Here is a 17,624-nt window from a genome sequence, read left to right as displayed (position 1 = left end):
CTTACATATTCTCATACACTTGGAAGTGAGTTCCCTCCAAGGACAAGCTTTTGCTTCATTCACGCAAAATATATTTGAATAATTGTCGTATAATTCACTAAAACCCATGTTTTCATTGAAATCTTAAAATACATTCAAATAATGCATAAATATAAGCTTACTATTCAATTTTTAATCAAGCTTTCAATCAAATGCATATATGTTTTAGTAAAACTATTGTTTTTTCCTAATTACTGTTTTATTCATTATAAAAAGGCATTTTTGCATGTAGCTATTTAATCTTGATATTGAAATAAGATTTGAAAGGTTGAAAAAAAAAACGTATAAAGGAGAAAATAAAACATGTTGTTACTTTGAATAGTTTGCTGGAAATATTCGGTTTCCTGACTTAAATTCTTAAAAAATTAGGTTTGTTTTTTTACGCATTCCAAATCTTAAGAAAAAAACAGAGCACCCTTTATTGATACTCTTCGCATTTATACAATAGGTGACCGAAAATTTAAAGTTTCGTGTTACCTTTTTGACTTTTTATTTAAAAATTTTCGTTGTAAATTGAGTCGCCCCTGGAGAGAGACCATGAACTATATTTTGGAGAATTATGACCTTTAAGAGTATTATTCCCTGCAGAAGACAAGCTATGTCATTTTATGAATTAGAATTAGATCATATATTTTGCATCGACTATATGTACTTGATCCGTATATTATTTCTTACGCCCAACTTTCCCTATTCTATGATTTCTATAATGTAGTTTGATCGGTACTCCCTGTGTAAAATTCAACATCTGTTATAGCAATGCTATAACTAGAAATAAGTAAAATACTTGTTTCTACAGTACATAAAGCTGTATATTATTGATTCTATCCTGTTCCAGTAGTTTATGTAATTTTAAGATCTGTAACAATTAGTAGAATAGAAGTTGCATAGATCACATCACTTTCCATGGTGAATCCCGATCTATGTTCCTGATTACCCCACCCAACTAACTTCCTTCCCGTGGTAATTGTGGAGATGCAGAGGTATTCTCGATCTCTAGTAGCAACAATTACTACATACTAACACTCCCTTCCTATCCCAACTGACTGTAAGGACTTGGCCGGCGCCGTTATTGATCAACATTTTCGAGCTGCTGAAATGTGCACTTTGAGAATATTTGGTAAATCCCAACCACTATTCATTTGGATCAAAGTGCAATTTGCACCAGTTCAGATCAATCACGGAGTAGCAACCATTGATATGTACAGTCAGTCTAAGCTAAGCTTACCAGCAGAACGTACCCTGCGTTGCTCGGGTTTTTACGTTTAATGTCATTTTCTGCGTTGATTGCGACGCCGTACTCTAGATAATTTTTCGAGCGATCGCATTAGGTTTTATCCAAACTCGCCCTAATATTGTATTATGACAATTTTCCCAACTTTTCCTTTAAAATTTACTAACCTTTTACATATAGAAACACAGCTGATCCCAATACGAATCGATAAGTGAGGAAATCTCGCAAATCGGTCATCCTATTCGTGAGTTATATTGTCTCAAAGGAAAAATAGATAGAAGAAAGATACACAAAATATGACCATTGACCATTGATGATTCATACAAACTAGGTATATTTGGTCATTTGAACACGTTTTGCGACGATGAATTTTGGTGAAAAATTTCACGGTTCAGAAAAATGTCTCCTAGTACTGGACACTATTGCATCATGTTCAAATGTGACTAAGTTCCTGTTACATGAGTAAAGACATCATTCAGAATAGTAATATTTTTCACGTGCTTTAAGTTGTAAATACTAAAAATTGTTAGTGGAGCTTATTTGACTCTTCAGCTAAATTTTTTACATCCTAATCCAAATTCCCACCTTTTTTAATGTCCTCTTCAATTTTTGTTTCTGCTAATTTCTGTGGCTTTCTCTGCAAGAAGAAACAATTGAATTGAAGTAAGTGTAACAAAACAGGTGTGAAGAATTTTTATTCAACTTCAAATTTTGTACAAAGTTTACAACATGAAGATCTGATATTCCTTGCCGTTAGAAGCCTTTTCAGCAGCTTCCTTTTGTACTTAATAAGATGAAGGAGGGACCTCTGCAAGTAGTATCGTTTTAAGAAGTGTCCGATATTGGGAGGTGTCCGGCGCTGGGGGATCTCCCCCTAAATAGTTAATGATCCGCCTCACGAAACGATCTTTCACAGACGGGATTTCTATAGTAATTTCCATACAAACTTCAAACGACTCGTACTCAGTTAAATGATAACCTATTCAGTTGAAAATTTAGGAGGTTCATCAAAACAGCAAATGTTATCGTTCAAGCATAGATGAGCGCAAAAGTCAAAATTTCAATCCCTCTAGGCTCTAACAAAAATAATTATCTTAAGATCTGTTTTACGTAGTTTACGTCGGGCGGTCGTATCTTGTATATAACCCTTCTGATTTTTTTGGGAAATTTTCAAGACATTAGCAGGAAAAGTCTGAGGATCATCCCTACAAAATTCTCAGTTTCCAAAATATTTATTTGGAAAATATTTTCCAATTTTTCACAGGAACTACTTTGAAATTTAGAAAATTCTTTGGAATCTTTTTGAAATTCGCAATGAAAACTTCAGAATTTCTACAAGAAATCGATCCAAATTTCTATAGGATAATTTTCAGAATATCAACGAAAAGTTTTTCTGAATTTCTGTTGGATATTTTTCAAAATATACATAGAAAATTCTGCGGAAAACTTTAAGACATTTCGGGCGAAACGGTTATTAAATGAACAACGATTCTTGTGGCCAGAAGATGGGAACCCCCTCACTAAGAACAACAAATACTAGAGTTTCCTTTTACTCCACGGCAGGCTACTAACTGGTACTTCTGCCAGCAGCTGCAATTCTCTTTATTCAACAACAGGTATATACAATACAACCATAACAATATTCCTTATTCTACCCAAAAGCAACTATAACAAACTGGCGCCTGCTTACTATCCACACTACCTGATATTCCAACAGATTCAATCAAAAATTTAATTTCGCCGAAGCGACAGTCGGTTAGAAAAGTAGTTGTCTCTGATAGGTTGTTCGGTCGAGATGGTCGTTTGGCCGAATAAGTCAGCCTATTGAAAATTCCGTTTGGTCGCAATGGTCGTTTGACAGAAAGGGCCATTTGCCTGATTGGATCATACGACTAAATGGCCTGCCAGCCAGTCGTATGTCCATTTCGGCTATATGACATTTTCGGCCACCTTTTGGCCCAATGGCCCTTTCCATCGTTTGGCTGAAATTTAATTCGGCGAAAAGCCATTTGTTCGAATGCCGTTTGGCTGAATAACACGAATAAGCCGAATTCCATTAAGAATTGAACTGAACGCTTGTCCAAAACGGTTGTTGGGACGAAAATGGTTTGATCAAAAATGTTATTTGGCCGAGAACGACATTCAGCCGAGCTCGTAATTTGGCCAACAAAGTTGTTTACCCTAGTTGGCCTTTAGGCTGAAACTCCCGTTTGGCTGAAATGTTCGTTTGGCCGAAAATGTGGTTTTGCCGAATAAATCATTAAACTGAATATGGTGTTTGGTAGAAAAGGTTGTTAAATATCTTGGCTGTACATATCCGCAGCACATGTTTCGAAATGGATAAATTGATATGAAATTTGCGATAAAGAATCCACGTGTCTTGGAGTAGGGTTTTAGTACCGGGAGTACCGGTACCGGAATTCCCGGGAATACCGACCAATTTTCGGTACCGAAATACCGGAACTGGCTTAATGAAAGTACCGGTATTTTCGGTTCCAAGGAAAAAGTTTTGGTTAAAACTTCCGATGGTTAAAGCCACATTATTTGAATGCAACAGCTAGTAAGAAAGATATAATTTTTTTTTCTAAAATTACAAACACCTGACAATAGAGGTAATAAACTATAGAGGACGATTGTCGCTGCGGTTCCTTTTGTTATCGTCCGCAAACATATTGGCTACCTATCTGTCAAAACGTACTCATTATTCCTTCGTTGACATTTAGTGCCCTATTCTTACCAGCAAAAGATGTTTCGCCAGTGAAGACAGCGACAATCATTTAGGACAAACGTCAGGCGTCCGATGACGTACCTCAAGACAATCAAACCGCAACGACATCGTCTCATCCAAAAACAATCGTCACACTTCATCAGTATTTTTCTAAATCGTCCCCGCTTGAGGCAAGAGTGTTCCTGTAAGTTCGATTACTGCACCAGGATTCGTAAAGATTGTAAGACAAGAGTTAACTTACAACGACTCAGAAAAAGGAAAATACTTGTTAATGCTTCATTATTCACTAGCAACAGTTCGCCCTACTTCTGTAGACTCAGAAAAAGCTTTATCTGTTTCTGGAAGCTTCGCTACTAAAATACGATCCCGTATGTCTGACGAAACATTGAATATGCTGTGCGTTTTGAAAGCATATTTCAAGGATAAGGACAAGCTCCAAGACAAGTGTTGAATACATACAAAGCAATAAATAAAGTTTGAATCGTTACCATTAAATCCTGTATTTTAATTGATTTTAATGATTTTCGAAAAAAAATCTTCCAGTACCGGTATTTTCCCGGTACTCCCGGTACTGAGGGGTTCAGTACCGTAGTACCGGGACTCGCCAAAAAGGGTCGGTACTAAAAACCCTATCTTGGAGGGACTCGAACCCTCAATATCCTTCTCTCTAGATAGGCGTAATAACCCCTACACAACAAGACCACTTAAAGGTCCGAGACCAACCTCCACCGCGATTAGCTCTTTTTTGCAAATTGAATATCTTTCGGATGCTTGATTTGTCCAATCTTCACATGTGCTTTACTGTTGTAAATCCACAGTCAAGCGAGACCACCTTGTTTATTATCCGAGAAACATCACACTCTATGTCCCCACACAAATGCTATTTTCGGCGAAAAACTCAGCTTAACGGTTTCTTCGGTCAAATGACATCCTTGGTCAAACATAATTTGACTTTCGACCAAATAGCCTTCTGCCAAACGACCCTTCTCTGTTCAAAAATTCTATTCCTACGAGAAATTTTTTGGATTTCAACAGGAAATCTTTCGAAATTCGCACTCTAAGTTTTTCTTGGTTTTTCCAAGGAATTGATGTATTCAAAATATCAAAATAGCGGCGCACCGATGCAAAATTGTCGTCAGCGGTGGTGTACCAAAAACTGTCAGCGGCGGCGGCGTGGCGCGATGGCGCACACCTCCAGTCGTGTGGCCAATACTCGGATAATAGACAATTAACTTTTTCTTGTTTTTTAGATCTTTCAGCAAAGGTATGAACTTTATGTGTACACCGATGGCTCACAGCCCGCACGTTTTTGCACATTCTCCTCTGCGGATTTTTTTTTTTTGGAATTTCATCGAAATGTTCTTTGGAATTTCCTTGGAGAAACCGCACGTTTTTGCACATTCTCCTTTCTTCGTTTTTTGGAATTTCATCGAAAAGTTCTTTGGAATTTCTTGGAGAAATTAATACGCTCTAAAATAATTAATCATTGGAATTTTCTGAGGAAGGAATTTCTAGAGATTTTTTAAAGAATAAAGGTTTTCCGAGGAAATTCCGAAGAATTTTACAAAGAAACTCGGAACAATTGAAAAAAAACTCCTAGAAAAAAAAATTCCTAGAAATTTCTAAAGAATGTCCCGAAGAATTATCGAAGAAGAAAAAAAATCCGACTGGTTTATTAAAGAAATTTTAAAGAATTTCTGAGGAATATTCGAAGAATTTCCCGATTAAATTCCAAGTACAGTACTATCCCGATTTTATCACCCCCTGGTGAATTTTGGGGTGACAAAACAGGGCATGTGACAAAACCGGAAAATTTTTAATTTTCGATTTTTTCATTCATAGATTCATAGATGCATTGGAAAAGCAAAATGCGTGAACGGTAGCCGTTATTTCTTGTCGAAAGTGCTTACAGAATCCTTCACAAGTACTCAGAAGTCATTCATAATAAACTACAGGCGGTGAAAGTTGTTTCATGAAAATCATTGTTGTTTGCGGTATTATTTGCGAAAATAACAAAATAGAATGACTCAAAATTACATTTTTTTTGGGTGACAACATGGGGTTGAAAACGTGATAAAATTGGGTCGAAAACGTGATACAATCGGAGGTAGACAAATTCGGGGGTAGACAAAATCGGGTTAACACTGTAATTGCAATGGAAATGCAGAAGAATTTTCCTTGAGAGTTCTATAGAATTCCCAATGTAAATTTTGAAGATTTTCGCTGGAAGATTTTGAAGATTTATTGCATAGGAATTCTGAAGGAATTTTCCTAGGAAAGTATTTTCAAAAGAAGTATCGAAGAGTTTCCCATTTAAATGCAAAAGTAGTTTCCATGAAACTTTCAAGAAAAAAAAATGGGGACTCCAGATAATTTTTCGAGCAATTTCCGAAAAATTTCCATAGAAATTCTGAATGAAATTTCAAAGCATTTCCCAAAAACAAATGTCGAGGAACTTCTCGCAGAAATTCTATTTTTGAGGAAATTGCAATGTTTTTTTTTCCAAGATAGTTCTCAAGAACTTCCCCAGGAAATTTCAAAGAATTTTCCATGGAAACTATGAAAAATTCTCCACGGAAATTCTGAAGAATTTGCTATAGACATTTAAAAGATCTGCATTTTGATCTTCTTCGAGGCGATTGGATATGGTGTACAATCAGTTAGGTTAAACTGAGCACTAACCAGTGATAACACTTACTTAAAGTACAAATCATTCAATGGATGTTGACTGACCCCATCATTCCAGTCAATTAAATGACAATGGTTTTGTATCTTTTTAAAACGAATGTCACACAAATGAGTCCGCCTGAATCATCAGTTCAATAATGCCCAATTCAGTATTATAATAAACTAATAAGCATACTACTTCCTCATCGAATGACAGCCACATTCACGTAAGTAGCACGCCTTCCCATTCAGTGGATGTGTTTACGCACGAACGTATCTAACTGGCTCTGGGGAACCCCGGCCACGCAAACCTGTTCTCTGATAAAATCCTCTCGTCTCGTGATCGAGCCCATAGAAAGAGCACGAAAAAGCATGAATAATAGTTTGTCGTCTTATGGTATTCGTCGCGGAAGCCGCATTGTACCGGCCCACGATGAGCATGCCGGGCGTTGAAGCGATTCGCGACATTAGTGGCAATACACGCTGGCCAGTAGCCGGAGTAAATCTGTTTGAATCTGTCATCAAATAAGCCACGATGATTATGAATGGATTATTTGAAAAATAGTTTCAAAATGCAGTAGACCATTTGATTTTTCACATTCACGCTCCCGGGGAAAATATTCAATCCAATAGATGAATCGTCTTATGTAATACAGCCGTACTGTACCAAATGACACTTCTTCTTCTATGATTCTACAGTCCAACTGGAACTTGGTCTGCTTTTCAATTAAATATTTTATAAGCATTTCCTCAGTTATTAATTAAAAGCTATTCTATGCCCGCCATTGCATGGGTATGTATTTTGCTTGTCAAGTGCAATGGTTACATTACCCGAAAACATCCTAGACCAGAACGAGAATCGAACTCGCCATCTCCATTCACAAACCAACGCTTTTGCTCGCAAGGCTAACTAGAGACCCGACAAACGAACAAACATAATATATTGAACTGTATGTTTGAGGCGTCATAACGTGAGGAAATTTTGTCTCATCAGATTTGAAACTAAAAGGTATTTTTGTTTGGAAGTTCGCCACTGTGCGACATTGCAAAGAAATAGTTTCTTTGTATGCCACTAGAGTATCATCCGCTTGCTGTCTTTGGTAAGATCCATTAAGTTCGTCACGCAAAATTCTACATCCAATCTCTCCCATGCGTTGAGATTTTTACATTGAACATCTAATTTAATTATGAATCGCCCCGCTTCTTAACCTTTTCCCTTTCCGTGAAACCTGACGTTCTTTGTGGACGACCCCTTCTAATATTTCTGAACATGCCCCTTTTTCTCACGGGCTAGTCTAGTTTCATTGAATTTGACTATTTCGATATCATAATTAGAAACATAAATATGTCATTATTTTTCAAATATTGATTATGCTGTATGTGACACATTCAAATATTCAAATTGAATTTGGTTCAATTATGCGTAGAATGGCGGTTCGATGTCGAAAAGCCCAAAACGGAAGAACACCTCCGGCGATTAATAGGTTCCTCTTGGCTATCTTGCTGTAACCGGTTGAAATTCTTTACGATAATAAAAGTCTTGATAATCATCAGCAAAAGGAAACCTCTCTTGAAGGATGTCTTCACTTGTCAGCACCGTCGGCAGAACGGGTATGTCAGATCAGAGCTCTTTTGTTGTGGCGTAGTCAACGGTTTTTAAGTTCGCGTCGTCGTCGCGTTGCCTCGCGTGTCGGGCAGCAGCGAAAATGAGGCGGGACCTGGTGCGACGCGACATGACGCATGTTTTCTCGCAGCGTAGTTTGCCATTTCAGCTGGATCGAAAGGAGCCGGTGTGAGGGCGGGTGCCTTTGTGACACCGGCGATGATGGTGAATTAAGAAGCGATTCTTGCTGAGCCCATCGTGGTTTGTTTTGCTCTCAATTTTCGGTTTTTACTGTAATGTATATATAAACGGGTGCAGGATGGATAGGAGTATGGTAGTTTACGCATAGATCTGGACGAAGCAAGTGGTTTGTTTTTGAAGCGCGAAGCGTGGAATAGTTACATTTGTTTGAAAAGTGATCGATAGTGTGAGGTAAGCAAAAAGTTCACAACAGATTGGAGATCCGTGATTTTCTGAGATGTGATAATTGATTTGTTGATGCAAAACATTGTGACTGTGTGTCTGGTGAATAGCGTGCTGTTCTTTGTGACAGGGTGTTAAAAATTGTGTCGGTATCGTATGATTGTTTGCCATTTAGATATTTTAGTGGTGATTTGATGGAAGGAATGTTATTGATTTATATGGTTACAAGATAAATTTTTATTTTTTTATTTTTCGGATATTCAATTTTTTTTTGCAATTTTGAAATAAAATGACTTCAGATACTAGAATAAATGGTTGAAGCTCTAGTTTGTTTGATTTGAAATATATTATTCGTTTAAATTATTACACATAGTTAACAATGTCCGGGGCCTTCCTTAATCGTGCGGGAAGATGCACAGTAACAAAGCAAGACCATGCTGAAGGTTGCTGGGTTCAATTCACGATCCGGTCTAGGAGATTTCCAGGTTGGAAATTTCGGGAAGTCTCCTGGGCATAAAATTATCATCGTGTTAACCTCATGATATTCGAATGCAAAAATGGTAACTTGGCTTGTAAACCTTGCAGTTAATAATAGTGGAAGTGCTGAATGAACACAAAGCTATGAGGCGGCTATGTCCTAGCGGGGGATGTAATGGGAATATGAAGGAATGAAGAAGACGAATAGATAGCGCTTTCCAAATAATTGTCTCTTGCCTACACTATTTGCAAGTAAGAAACTATTAAAAAAAATTTCAGCCGGTTTGATTCACGTAAAATATTATTGTCTACATATCTGTATAAATATAACTGTTCATAAATAAGTTTCTAAGACAAATATTTAAAAACAATTATCCCCCCTATGATTTTTTTCGTTCAAAATCCCGCTTTATAAACAGTGAGATCTTATAAATTTCTTGGCCTACCCCAACTTCCACAGCCTTTTAAATACCACCCAATTTTTTTCGATGTTTTGTGAATTTTATCGTGAATCAAAGCAATTTTTTTGATGAATTATTTTATTATTTTATTTATTTATATACCCTACCCTCTCCCCTTTGACCTTTCGGAGAATATATTTTTTTATTAAATATTTGTAATGGTTTAATAGAAGGGTGATGCACATTATGACGTCCACTACTTTTAGAGATTTTTAGACCCCCCCTCCCCCTCTGTCACGCTTTTTTATACCGAGTGTACACACTGTCACAAAATCTTGACCCTGGCGGTGCAGCGGCGTAGGTCGGCGTGAACTAATTTTATGTATTATAAATTTTCCCGAATTTCTGCGGAAGTTTCTCCAGGAGTTCCCTCCGGAATCTCTTCCAGAAATTTCTCTGGAATGTTCTTCAGAAACTCCGCCGGAAGTTAAAGCTGAAGTTTCCCTGCAGTTCCTCCATAAATTCCCTTTGGACCTCTTTACAAATTACTGCGAGAGCCCTACGAAAACTTCCTATAAAACTCTCCAGAGCTTCATGCTGAATTCCTTCCTAATATCATATGGAATTCTAAACGCATCTTCTTCTTACCACAAAAATTCAACTTAATAGACGCAGTGGTTCTACGCCCCAACAAAAAAAAAACGCATCTTCTACCAACCTGTAGGAGCTCTTCGGGAAATTCTTTTAAGTTCCTCCTTTTTTTATTCCGTTGATTTATTTGGTATGTGTATTAACCGCTACTGCGCCGAGATCTACTGTGGCATTTCTGTATTCAACAGAATCCACACATAATCTATTTATCTTTTTTTTTTTTGTTGCCGTTCCTCTCGTCCACACGCTGTCTGATGTCGGTAGTGAGAAAGTATGCATGTTCGTTGTAAGTCCATCTAGGTGTCCATATGCAGTTGTCCAAAGTTCGATGCGTTTGTCCATTTGCCATTAATCTAGTCATTTGGAGGGTAACCTCCGAAGAAGGGTGTCATGTGTCATTCGTTGCCAGGTTGCACATCGGATGAGCGTGTCTCCCTAACGCCGTCTTCAGTACTGAGCTGCCAATGATTGACGAAAAGTGTTTGAGGGGTGGGGGTGTGGTCTGGGAATCCAACCCATGACCATCCGCTTATAAGGCGAATGTGTAGCCTACTAGACCACGGAGCCCCTAAATTCCTCCTTATGCACATTCCTTCAGAAATTCATCAAGAAATTCCTCCAGAAATTAATTTGGAAGTTCCTTGAGGTGTTTCTAGAATTCTCCTTAGAATTTTTCTGAAAAGTGATTCAGGAATCCTTTGAAAGCTCCGTCAGGAATTCCCTGGAAGTTCCTAAAAGACCTCCCCTTCTAGTTCATCCGGTTATTCCTGCAGAAATTTCTTCAGGACTTCTTCTGAAAATTTCTCCAAGAACTCTTTCGTAAATTGCACAAAGAATCTCCTCTGTTATTATTCCCAGAGTACTTCGGAATCTTCTTCAAGAATTCTTCCGGATATTCTTTTTTTTTAAGTTGCTTTTCCCGAAAATTCACCGAGAAAACTCTTTAGGATTTTTCCCGGAATATCCGGAAGAAATTATTTCGGAAATTCCTTCAGAAATTTTCCCGCTTGTTTTAAGCAAGCTCGTCAATAAATTCGTCTACAAATTCCCCCCAAAATTCTAATAGTATTTTAAGAAATCTTCAGAGATCATCCCTCGGTGATTTTTCAAAAATTGCTCCAGACATTCGTTTTAGAATTACCCAGAAAATTCTGCTTCGGGAAATTCATCTTTCAGGAGGTATTCACGATGGAATATTTGTGCAAATATTTTCAGTATGATTTCATGAAGCTATTCGTAGAGGTTATCTTGAAGAAATTGCTAAAAAATTCGCCACGGAATCATTGGTTTGAGTCCCTAAAATAATGTTTGCATGTAATTTTGAGTGGATTTTCCTGATGGAATTCCAGGAGAAATTCGCAAACGGATACCTGGTTTGAATTCCTGTAGAATTTTTCTATAGTAAATTCTTAAAAGAATTTCGAGTGGATTTTGCTTGACTTTTTGGAGAAATTCTCGAAAAAATTCTTGAAACAGTTTCTTAAGATGTACCAGGAGAAATTCTATAAGCAGAAGTATTTTTAAAGAAAGAAAAACCTTTTTGAAATTCCAATCGAACTGTTCCATTTCCAAACAACTGCTCTCTAATGACTCCCGCTTCTAAATCTCTCGCATCAGTGAAGCATCTCAAATCAGCTTCACATACACATATCGTACCCATCTTCATCTCGATTCATGTTTGACGGCGATGGTGTCTCCAAAACTCAAAATTTCAAAATTATTGTGCAAACAACACAATCGTTTTAATTTTCAACTATGGAGGTACATTTGAAAATCACCAAATGTAAATTCTACGAAGAACGCCATGCAAAAATCAGCGATGCTCACCCACCCCACCGCTTTTCTCCAACCTCTAAGGTCGTTGTCGGAGGTCTATTCCCAACTTAGATCAGTAGATTTGGTCTATTCTTGGTCAAAATTTGGAATAGACCACGTAAAAACGGTCCAAAAATAAGCTTGAATCATAACACAACATGAGACACTCAAGAGATGGTCACAAATGTTTTCCAACACACATTTTTTAACGCCAGCTCAAAATGTACATTATGACCAGTTCACCTTTTATTATTAATTGTATAATCCCCTTAAATACATTCGTTCAAGTTTGTTGAATTTGGACCCGAATGCAGGTGTTTTTTTTAAAACAATCGTGTTTCCAAAGGAAATTAAACGTAAAAGATATCTTTTATTATAACTTGTCGGTGGTGGGGACATTTTCTCGCAATAGATTGTGCTCTAGGGTGTCCCAAAAAAAAATCGATGTTCGAAAAGTCATGGTGCTCAACTCTGAAATGAAAGATATACTTGTCTGGATAATTTTTGTAGAACAAACCGAATTTTAAAAAAAATCGTTTAGAGGTCGCGCCAGATCGATTTTTGAAAAATGAGCTTTTTTTAGGTCAAAAATCAAATATTGGGTCCTTTCACATTTTTTTTTTCAGGGTCACCAATTCGTTTTATATTTTTTTATTTTTCTGTGGATCTTTGCCAAAATTCTCCATGAATTAGTTTTTGTTATTATCCGTTTTTACAGTCTGCAGAACTTTTTAAATATCGAAAAAAGCACATTTTTTTGACTAATTTTCGAAGTTATTTCATCCTCACACAAAACATATTTTTTTTCTCGTTCAGAAAAACAAAAAGTGTACAAATTCGGTACTTTTTCTTTACATGTTATAATTTCATCTGCACCAATATTTTAATTTAAATTAAAAACAATTCAAAAGCGAAAAAATGGGAATATTTTCTATGCAACATAGCTTTTATTTCCGATGGAGTTGGTTACTTGAATTACAGGATTTGGTCGGAGTATATGAATGGAGCCAGTCATAAAATAATATCACATCCAACCATTAATATGTATCAATATACAAGTAATCAGGTTTACTATGATCTCTTTATTAGTTTTGATTCAATCATAGCATGCTTTTCACGTTATACAAAAAACAAGGCAGGCTCAGCACGTATGTAAACATTCAGTTTGAACGTAAACATGTGTGGTCACTACTATCTTTGCACAAGCTGAACTGAGACGGTGTTCTACACGGAAGAAAAAAAGTACCCAAAATTGAGTATTTTTAAACTTACTTTTGAGTTATTTTTTCTCTTCGCTTTCATCCACTCTTTCTTTTGTTGTCAAAAACAAAAGAGCCAAACAATCCAACGACGCCAGTTCAATACGGGAAGCCAATTTTGAGTTTTATTACCTGAGGTCGAAATTGAGTGAATTAAACTTAAATTTGGGTCAATAAATTTTCCGTTGGGTACTTTTTAACATGGGAGTAAAGGCAAACTACTTCGACCCTACTTACTCAATTTTGGCTTCCCGTACGGATGTTCGAGGTTGGGTGAATTAAACTCACTATTGGGTAGTTTATTTCTTCCGTGTACGGTCTCAGCATGCTTACTTTTGTACTCTAACATGTGGCGATAAAATATGCGTCACTCTTGAAGTGTCATTTTTCCGTTTTTACTTTACGTTTATTCCGTTTTTACTTTTCCAATTGAGGGTTGAGCACCATGACTTTTCGAACATCGATTTTTTTTTTTGGACACCCTAGTGCTCTCACTTGTATACAGTGTTGCCACATTTTTATCTGTACCATGGACCCAAAAATCTTTTTCATCTGTACTAAAATCTTCAAAAATCTGTACCAAAATCTGTACCAGACAGTATGGAAAATTACCCATAAGTATCCAACAATTATAAGTCAATTAAGCGATGCAAACCAATTCATTCGTGGAAAGCATTTTTATGAATTTCAATGATTTCTCATGAAAACATATCACAATTAGTTGTACTTACCATATTTTTTGGTTACCTTTAAAGTACGTAGCTCCCAGTAATATTATTTCATATTTTCAACAATAGATACTATTTCACATGTCGTTTAATATTTAATATTTTTCCCTGCATCCCAAGTAACAATTATGGGTTATAACGTTCTTGGAGACAACGGTTCACTCTACAAGTATGCTATAAAACCATAATAGAACCGTCAGTGTTACTAGGGATGAGTTGATATTTTTTTGCCACTTTTTAACTAACGAAAGTTTTATACGACGGTTAAACTAAATAGAATACAAACTCCTCGTTTTGACTTGGATTTTTCAACATTTGTTTTATAACAGAGCGTAGATGGGATAAAACTTGTTTTTTTTAATCGATGCTGTTGAACACTCACACGCGATGTTATTTTTGAATTATCAATTATTAAAAACTTGCCAGCCACTAAGAACCGTTCAAAAATCGTATGTTAGTTTTAAGCATTTATCGTTAGTGTTACGTTTCAAACTAATTTTTTTCCTACCGCGAAGCCATAACGACAAACAATATTTAATTCGATGATAATTTTGCGTTTATTATCGTTTGATGAGAATTTATCACCGGTGGTAACCAACCTACTGTTCTCATTTGAAAAAATCTTGAATGAAAATTACAATATTTATCGTTGAAGAATGATTATCAGAAGCAAATTTACTTTTATAATGCTAGGTTTGTTTAAAATCTGTACCAATCTGTACTTTTTGGTAAAAATCTGTAATCTGTACCGTACAGAATCTGTACCAAAATTCGTCAAAAAATCTGTACCTTTCCAGATAAATCTGTACTTGTGGCAACACTGCTTGTATACCTTCAGTTTTTTGTTTGTTGTTTTTTGTCAGTCGAAAAACTGCCGTAACCTAACAAAGCGACAAATTACAACATGCATGTTTTCTATTTTTCTGTTAAAGAGCTCGATTAGTAGGAAAATGGCGTATACGTCACTTTTTCATATTCAGGGTTTATAACTTGATTAAGAAACACAAATTAGTTTGCTACTCACTACATGTAGCAAATTGTAACAGACTGATACAAGCAAAGCGGGATATAGATATTATGACATTTTTTAAAAGCTTGCTGATTATGAATATTTATTTCGTATTACACGGCTGGGAGAAAGAACCTTTTTCCCCAACGGCAGAAAAAGTCGAAACGAAATTTTTTATCATGGCTATGAGTGGGGATTGCTTTTCCTGTACTATTTAGTTCACACTTGTAGGGTAAGACGGTATAATATGCCCCCCCTAAGGCAACTTCGTGATAACTTTTTACTTTTCAACGCAATTTATGCAAACTTTGTGTTATTTGGTAGTCCAGGAAGTCGCAAATGCATTGCCCGTGAGTAGTCATATAAAAATATTCCAGTTAACACGTAATAAAGCTTTTTTGAAAAGTCGTGAAAAAATGAATTTTAAAAAGTGCCTGGGCAATACGCCCCACCTCAACCAAAGACGTTTAATTGCCCTTCATTAGTATTTTATCATTCCCATAATAAAAAGGCTACAAATCCTTATGCGCTTGACATTAAAAAACTAACATAGGTCCATTCAAGCAGGTGTGAATTACATTTCAATATTTTCCATACAATTTGGAAGCAACTGCTGCAAGCTCGCTGCGCTTGTGTCCAGTTGGTAAGGGCATATCGTCCTGCCTACACTGGGGCGTTTTGGCCAGTGAAACATGTTTTCGAAAATCGTAACATTTTTGAAGATGGAAGCAATTTTATATCATATTAACCACTGAGAAAAGTAATTTTGTTGCCCAACTGAGTGTTCCAGTGCAAGTTTTGCGGACAGTATGCCAGAGTCGCTCCAGAATGTTGAGCAAACAAACATGAAAAGTTACATCAAAACTGTAACTTTTTGTATTTTGCTATTATTTTCATTGTGTAATACAAAAATACTTCCACATTCACATAGTATGATGGGTTTATAAATACTTGTAGGTACCAACTGTTTTTGACCCTTAATTAGTTATAGTTTTCTAGAAATCAAAGGGGGGCGTTTTGGCCAGGTGGGGCGCATTATACCGTCTTACCCTATCAGGTTGCGATTAGTTTGTTTTCGTAGCTTTTCACAGTTGTTATGAGAGATTTATTTTTATATTTTATTGTCTGTAATTATCAATTGAGAACGAATTCGGAAAACCATGCTTATGACTCGTATTCTAACGTCTATCTTTCAAAAAAAATAGTTTGACTGCATACTTCTTATTGTTTTTGTTTCTCCAGAGACCGTCTGTTCTTTCATGCACGATGATGAAACAACTCAACAGCATTACCTTCTTCCCATTTCAGCATGAAGGCGTCGTGCGCAGTGCTGTTAGTGGCTCTAGTCGGATCGGCCATTGCCTTTCCACAGGCCGCAGAACCGGAACCACAGGACGGTAAGGTTCTTCTCGCTAGCTTGCCGGAATCCGTTGCCGTTGCCGAGCAGCCGCAACAGGATGCCCCAGCCGCACCACAGGAAGTACTCGTTGAACTGAAGAAAGATGAATCCGCTGGTGCAGTAAGCCTTGACCCAGCTCAGCTGGCTGATGCATCGTCGACCGGTGAGCAGGAGTCCGTCCGAGCTAAGCGACAGTTCGGTTTCGGTGGTGTCGGTGTTGGCGTTGGCGTGGGACTGCTTGGCGGAGGATTCGGTGGCCCTGGATTCTACGGAGGATACCCAGGAGGTTATGGCGGATATGGAGGATACGGTGGATATGGTGGATACGGATACGGTGGTGGTTATGGAGGATATGGCTATGGATATGGCCACGGACACCATCACCATCGTCACCATGGATAAGCGGAAGTCGAATTGTGTTCAATGTGTTAACTTATGAGATTGTGATAACTTATTTATAATAAAAATGAGAAAACAAAAACATGATACCTTATTTTTCGTAGTTTAAATAAATTGAAATCACTAACTGGACCCCCATTTCCAGATACAATATATCTTCTTTCAAATAAGAAGAACTCGGCTTATGTGAGAAAATTACGAGCTGAGTGATGGAAGCATTCAGGAAAAAAGTTCGCAAGTTAGTGAAAAAAGTATCCACACTTCTCTGCACTACTACTACTACAAATTACAAAGTCTACAATTATGGAACTAAATTAAACTTCAAAATTAGGAATTGAAATTTCCCTGACTTAGACAATTGAATATAAACGATATCAAATTTTTGAATCAACTAGAACGTTTTTCAGAAAGATTGATATTGCACCACTAAGCACAATTGTAGAACACTCGTTAGAAGTACGTTAGAAGTCACATAATGCAATTATAAATTTAAAGCTCTTCCAAATAGATTCCAAATTTCTAAATTTCTAAGCGCGGCTACAAAGCAAGACCAAGCTGCTTTTGGGTTGGAAATTTCTCGACTGCCAGGGCATAAAAGTATCATTGTGTTAGCTTCATGACAACGAATGCAAAAATGGTAACTTGGCTTGGAAATCTCACAGTGAACAAATATGCAAATCTCGCATAACTTTTCAAGAGGTCCTAAGTAACATTTTTTACATGATTTAATTTGAGTACTGCAATCAAAAGCTGTCATATTGGTCTATTGATTGCAATATTTAAATTAAATCACGA

At 36.8% G+C, this 17,624-nt stretch overlaps 1 protein-coding gene across 1 annotated transcript; it reads left to right on the top strand.

The window, feature by feature from the left end:
- Positions 1-8,541: 8,541 nt before the first annotated feature.
- On the top strand, positions 8,542-16,923 carry LOC134212988 (keratin, type II cytoskeletal 1-like). Its single transcript, XM_062691405.1, has 2 exons — positions 8,542-8,700; positions 16,340-16,923. The coding sequence occupies exon 2, from the start codon at positions 16,341-16,343 to the stop codon at positions 16,830-16,832; it is 492 nt and encodes a 163-aa protein (XP_062547389.1). The 5' UTR covers positions 8,542-8,700; position 16,340; the 3' UTR covers positions 16,833-16,923.
- The last annotated feature ends 701 nt before the right edge of the window (positions 16,924-17,624 follow it).

Source organism: Armigeres subalbatus, chromosome 2, assembly GCF_024139115.2.
Source record: "Armigeres subalbatus isolate Guangzhou_Male chromosome 2, GZ_Asu_2, whole genome shotgun sequence".
Taxonomy (NCBI): domain Eukaryota; kingdom Metazoa; phylum Arthropoda; class Insecta; order Diptera; family Culicidae; genus Armigeres; species Armigeres subalbatus.
Note: the sequence above shows the minus strand (reverse complement) of the source record. Positions and strands in the feature narration are given on the sequence as shown.

Excerpts from the sequence above, each read along its gene's own strand:
- LOC134212988 (XM_062691405.1), top strand. The coding sequence starts at position 16,341 with ATGAAGGCGTCGTGCGCAGTGCTGTTAGTGGCTCTAGTCGGATCGGCC.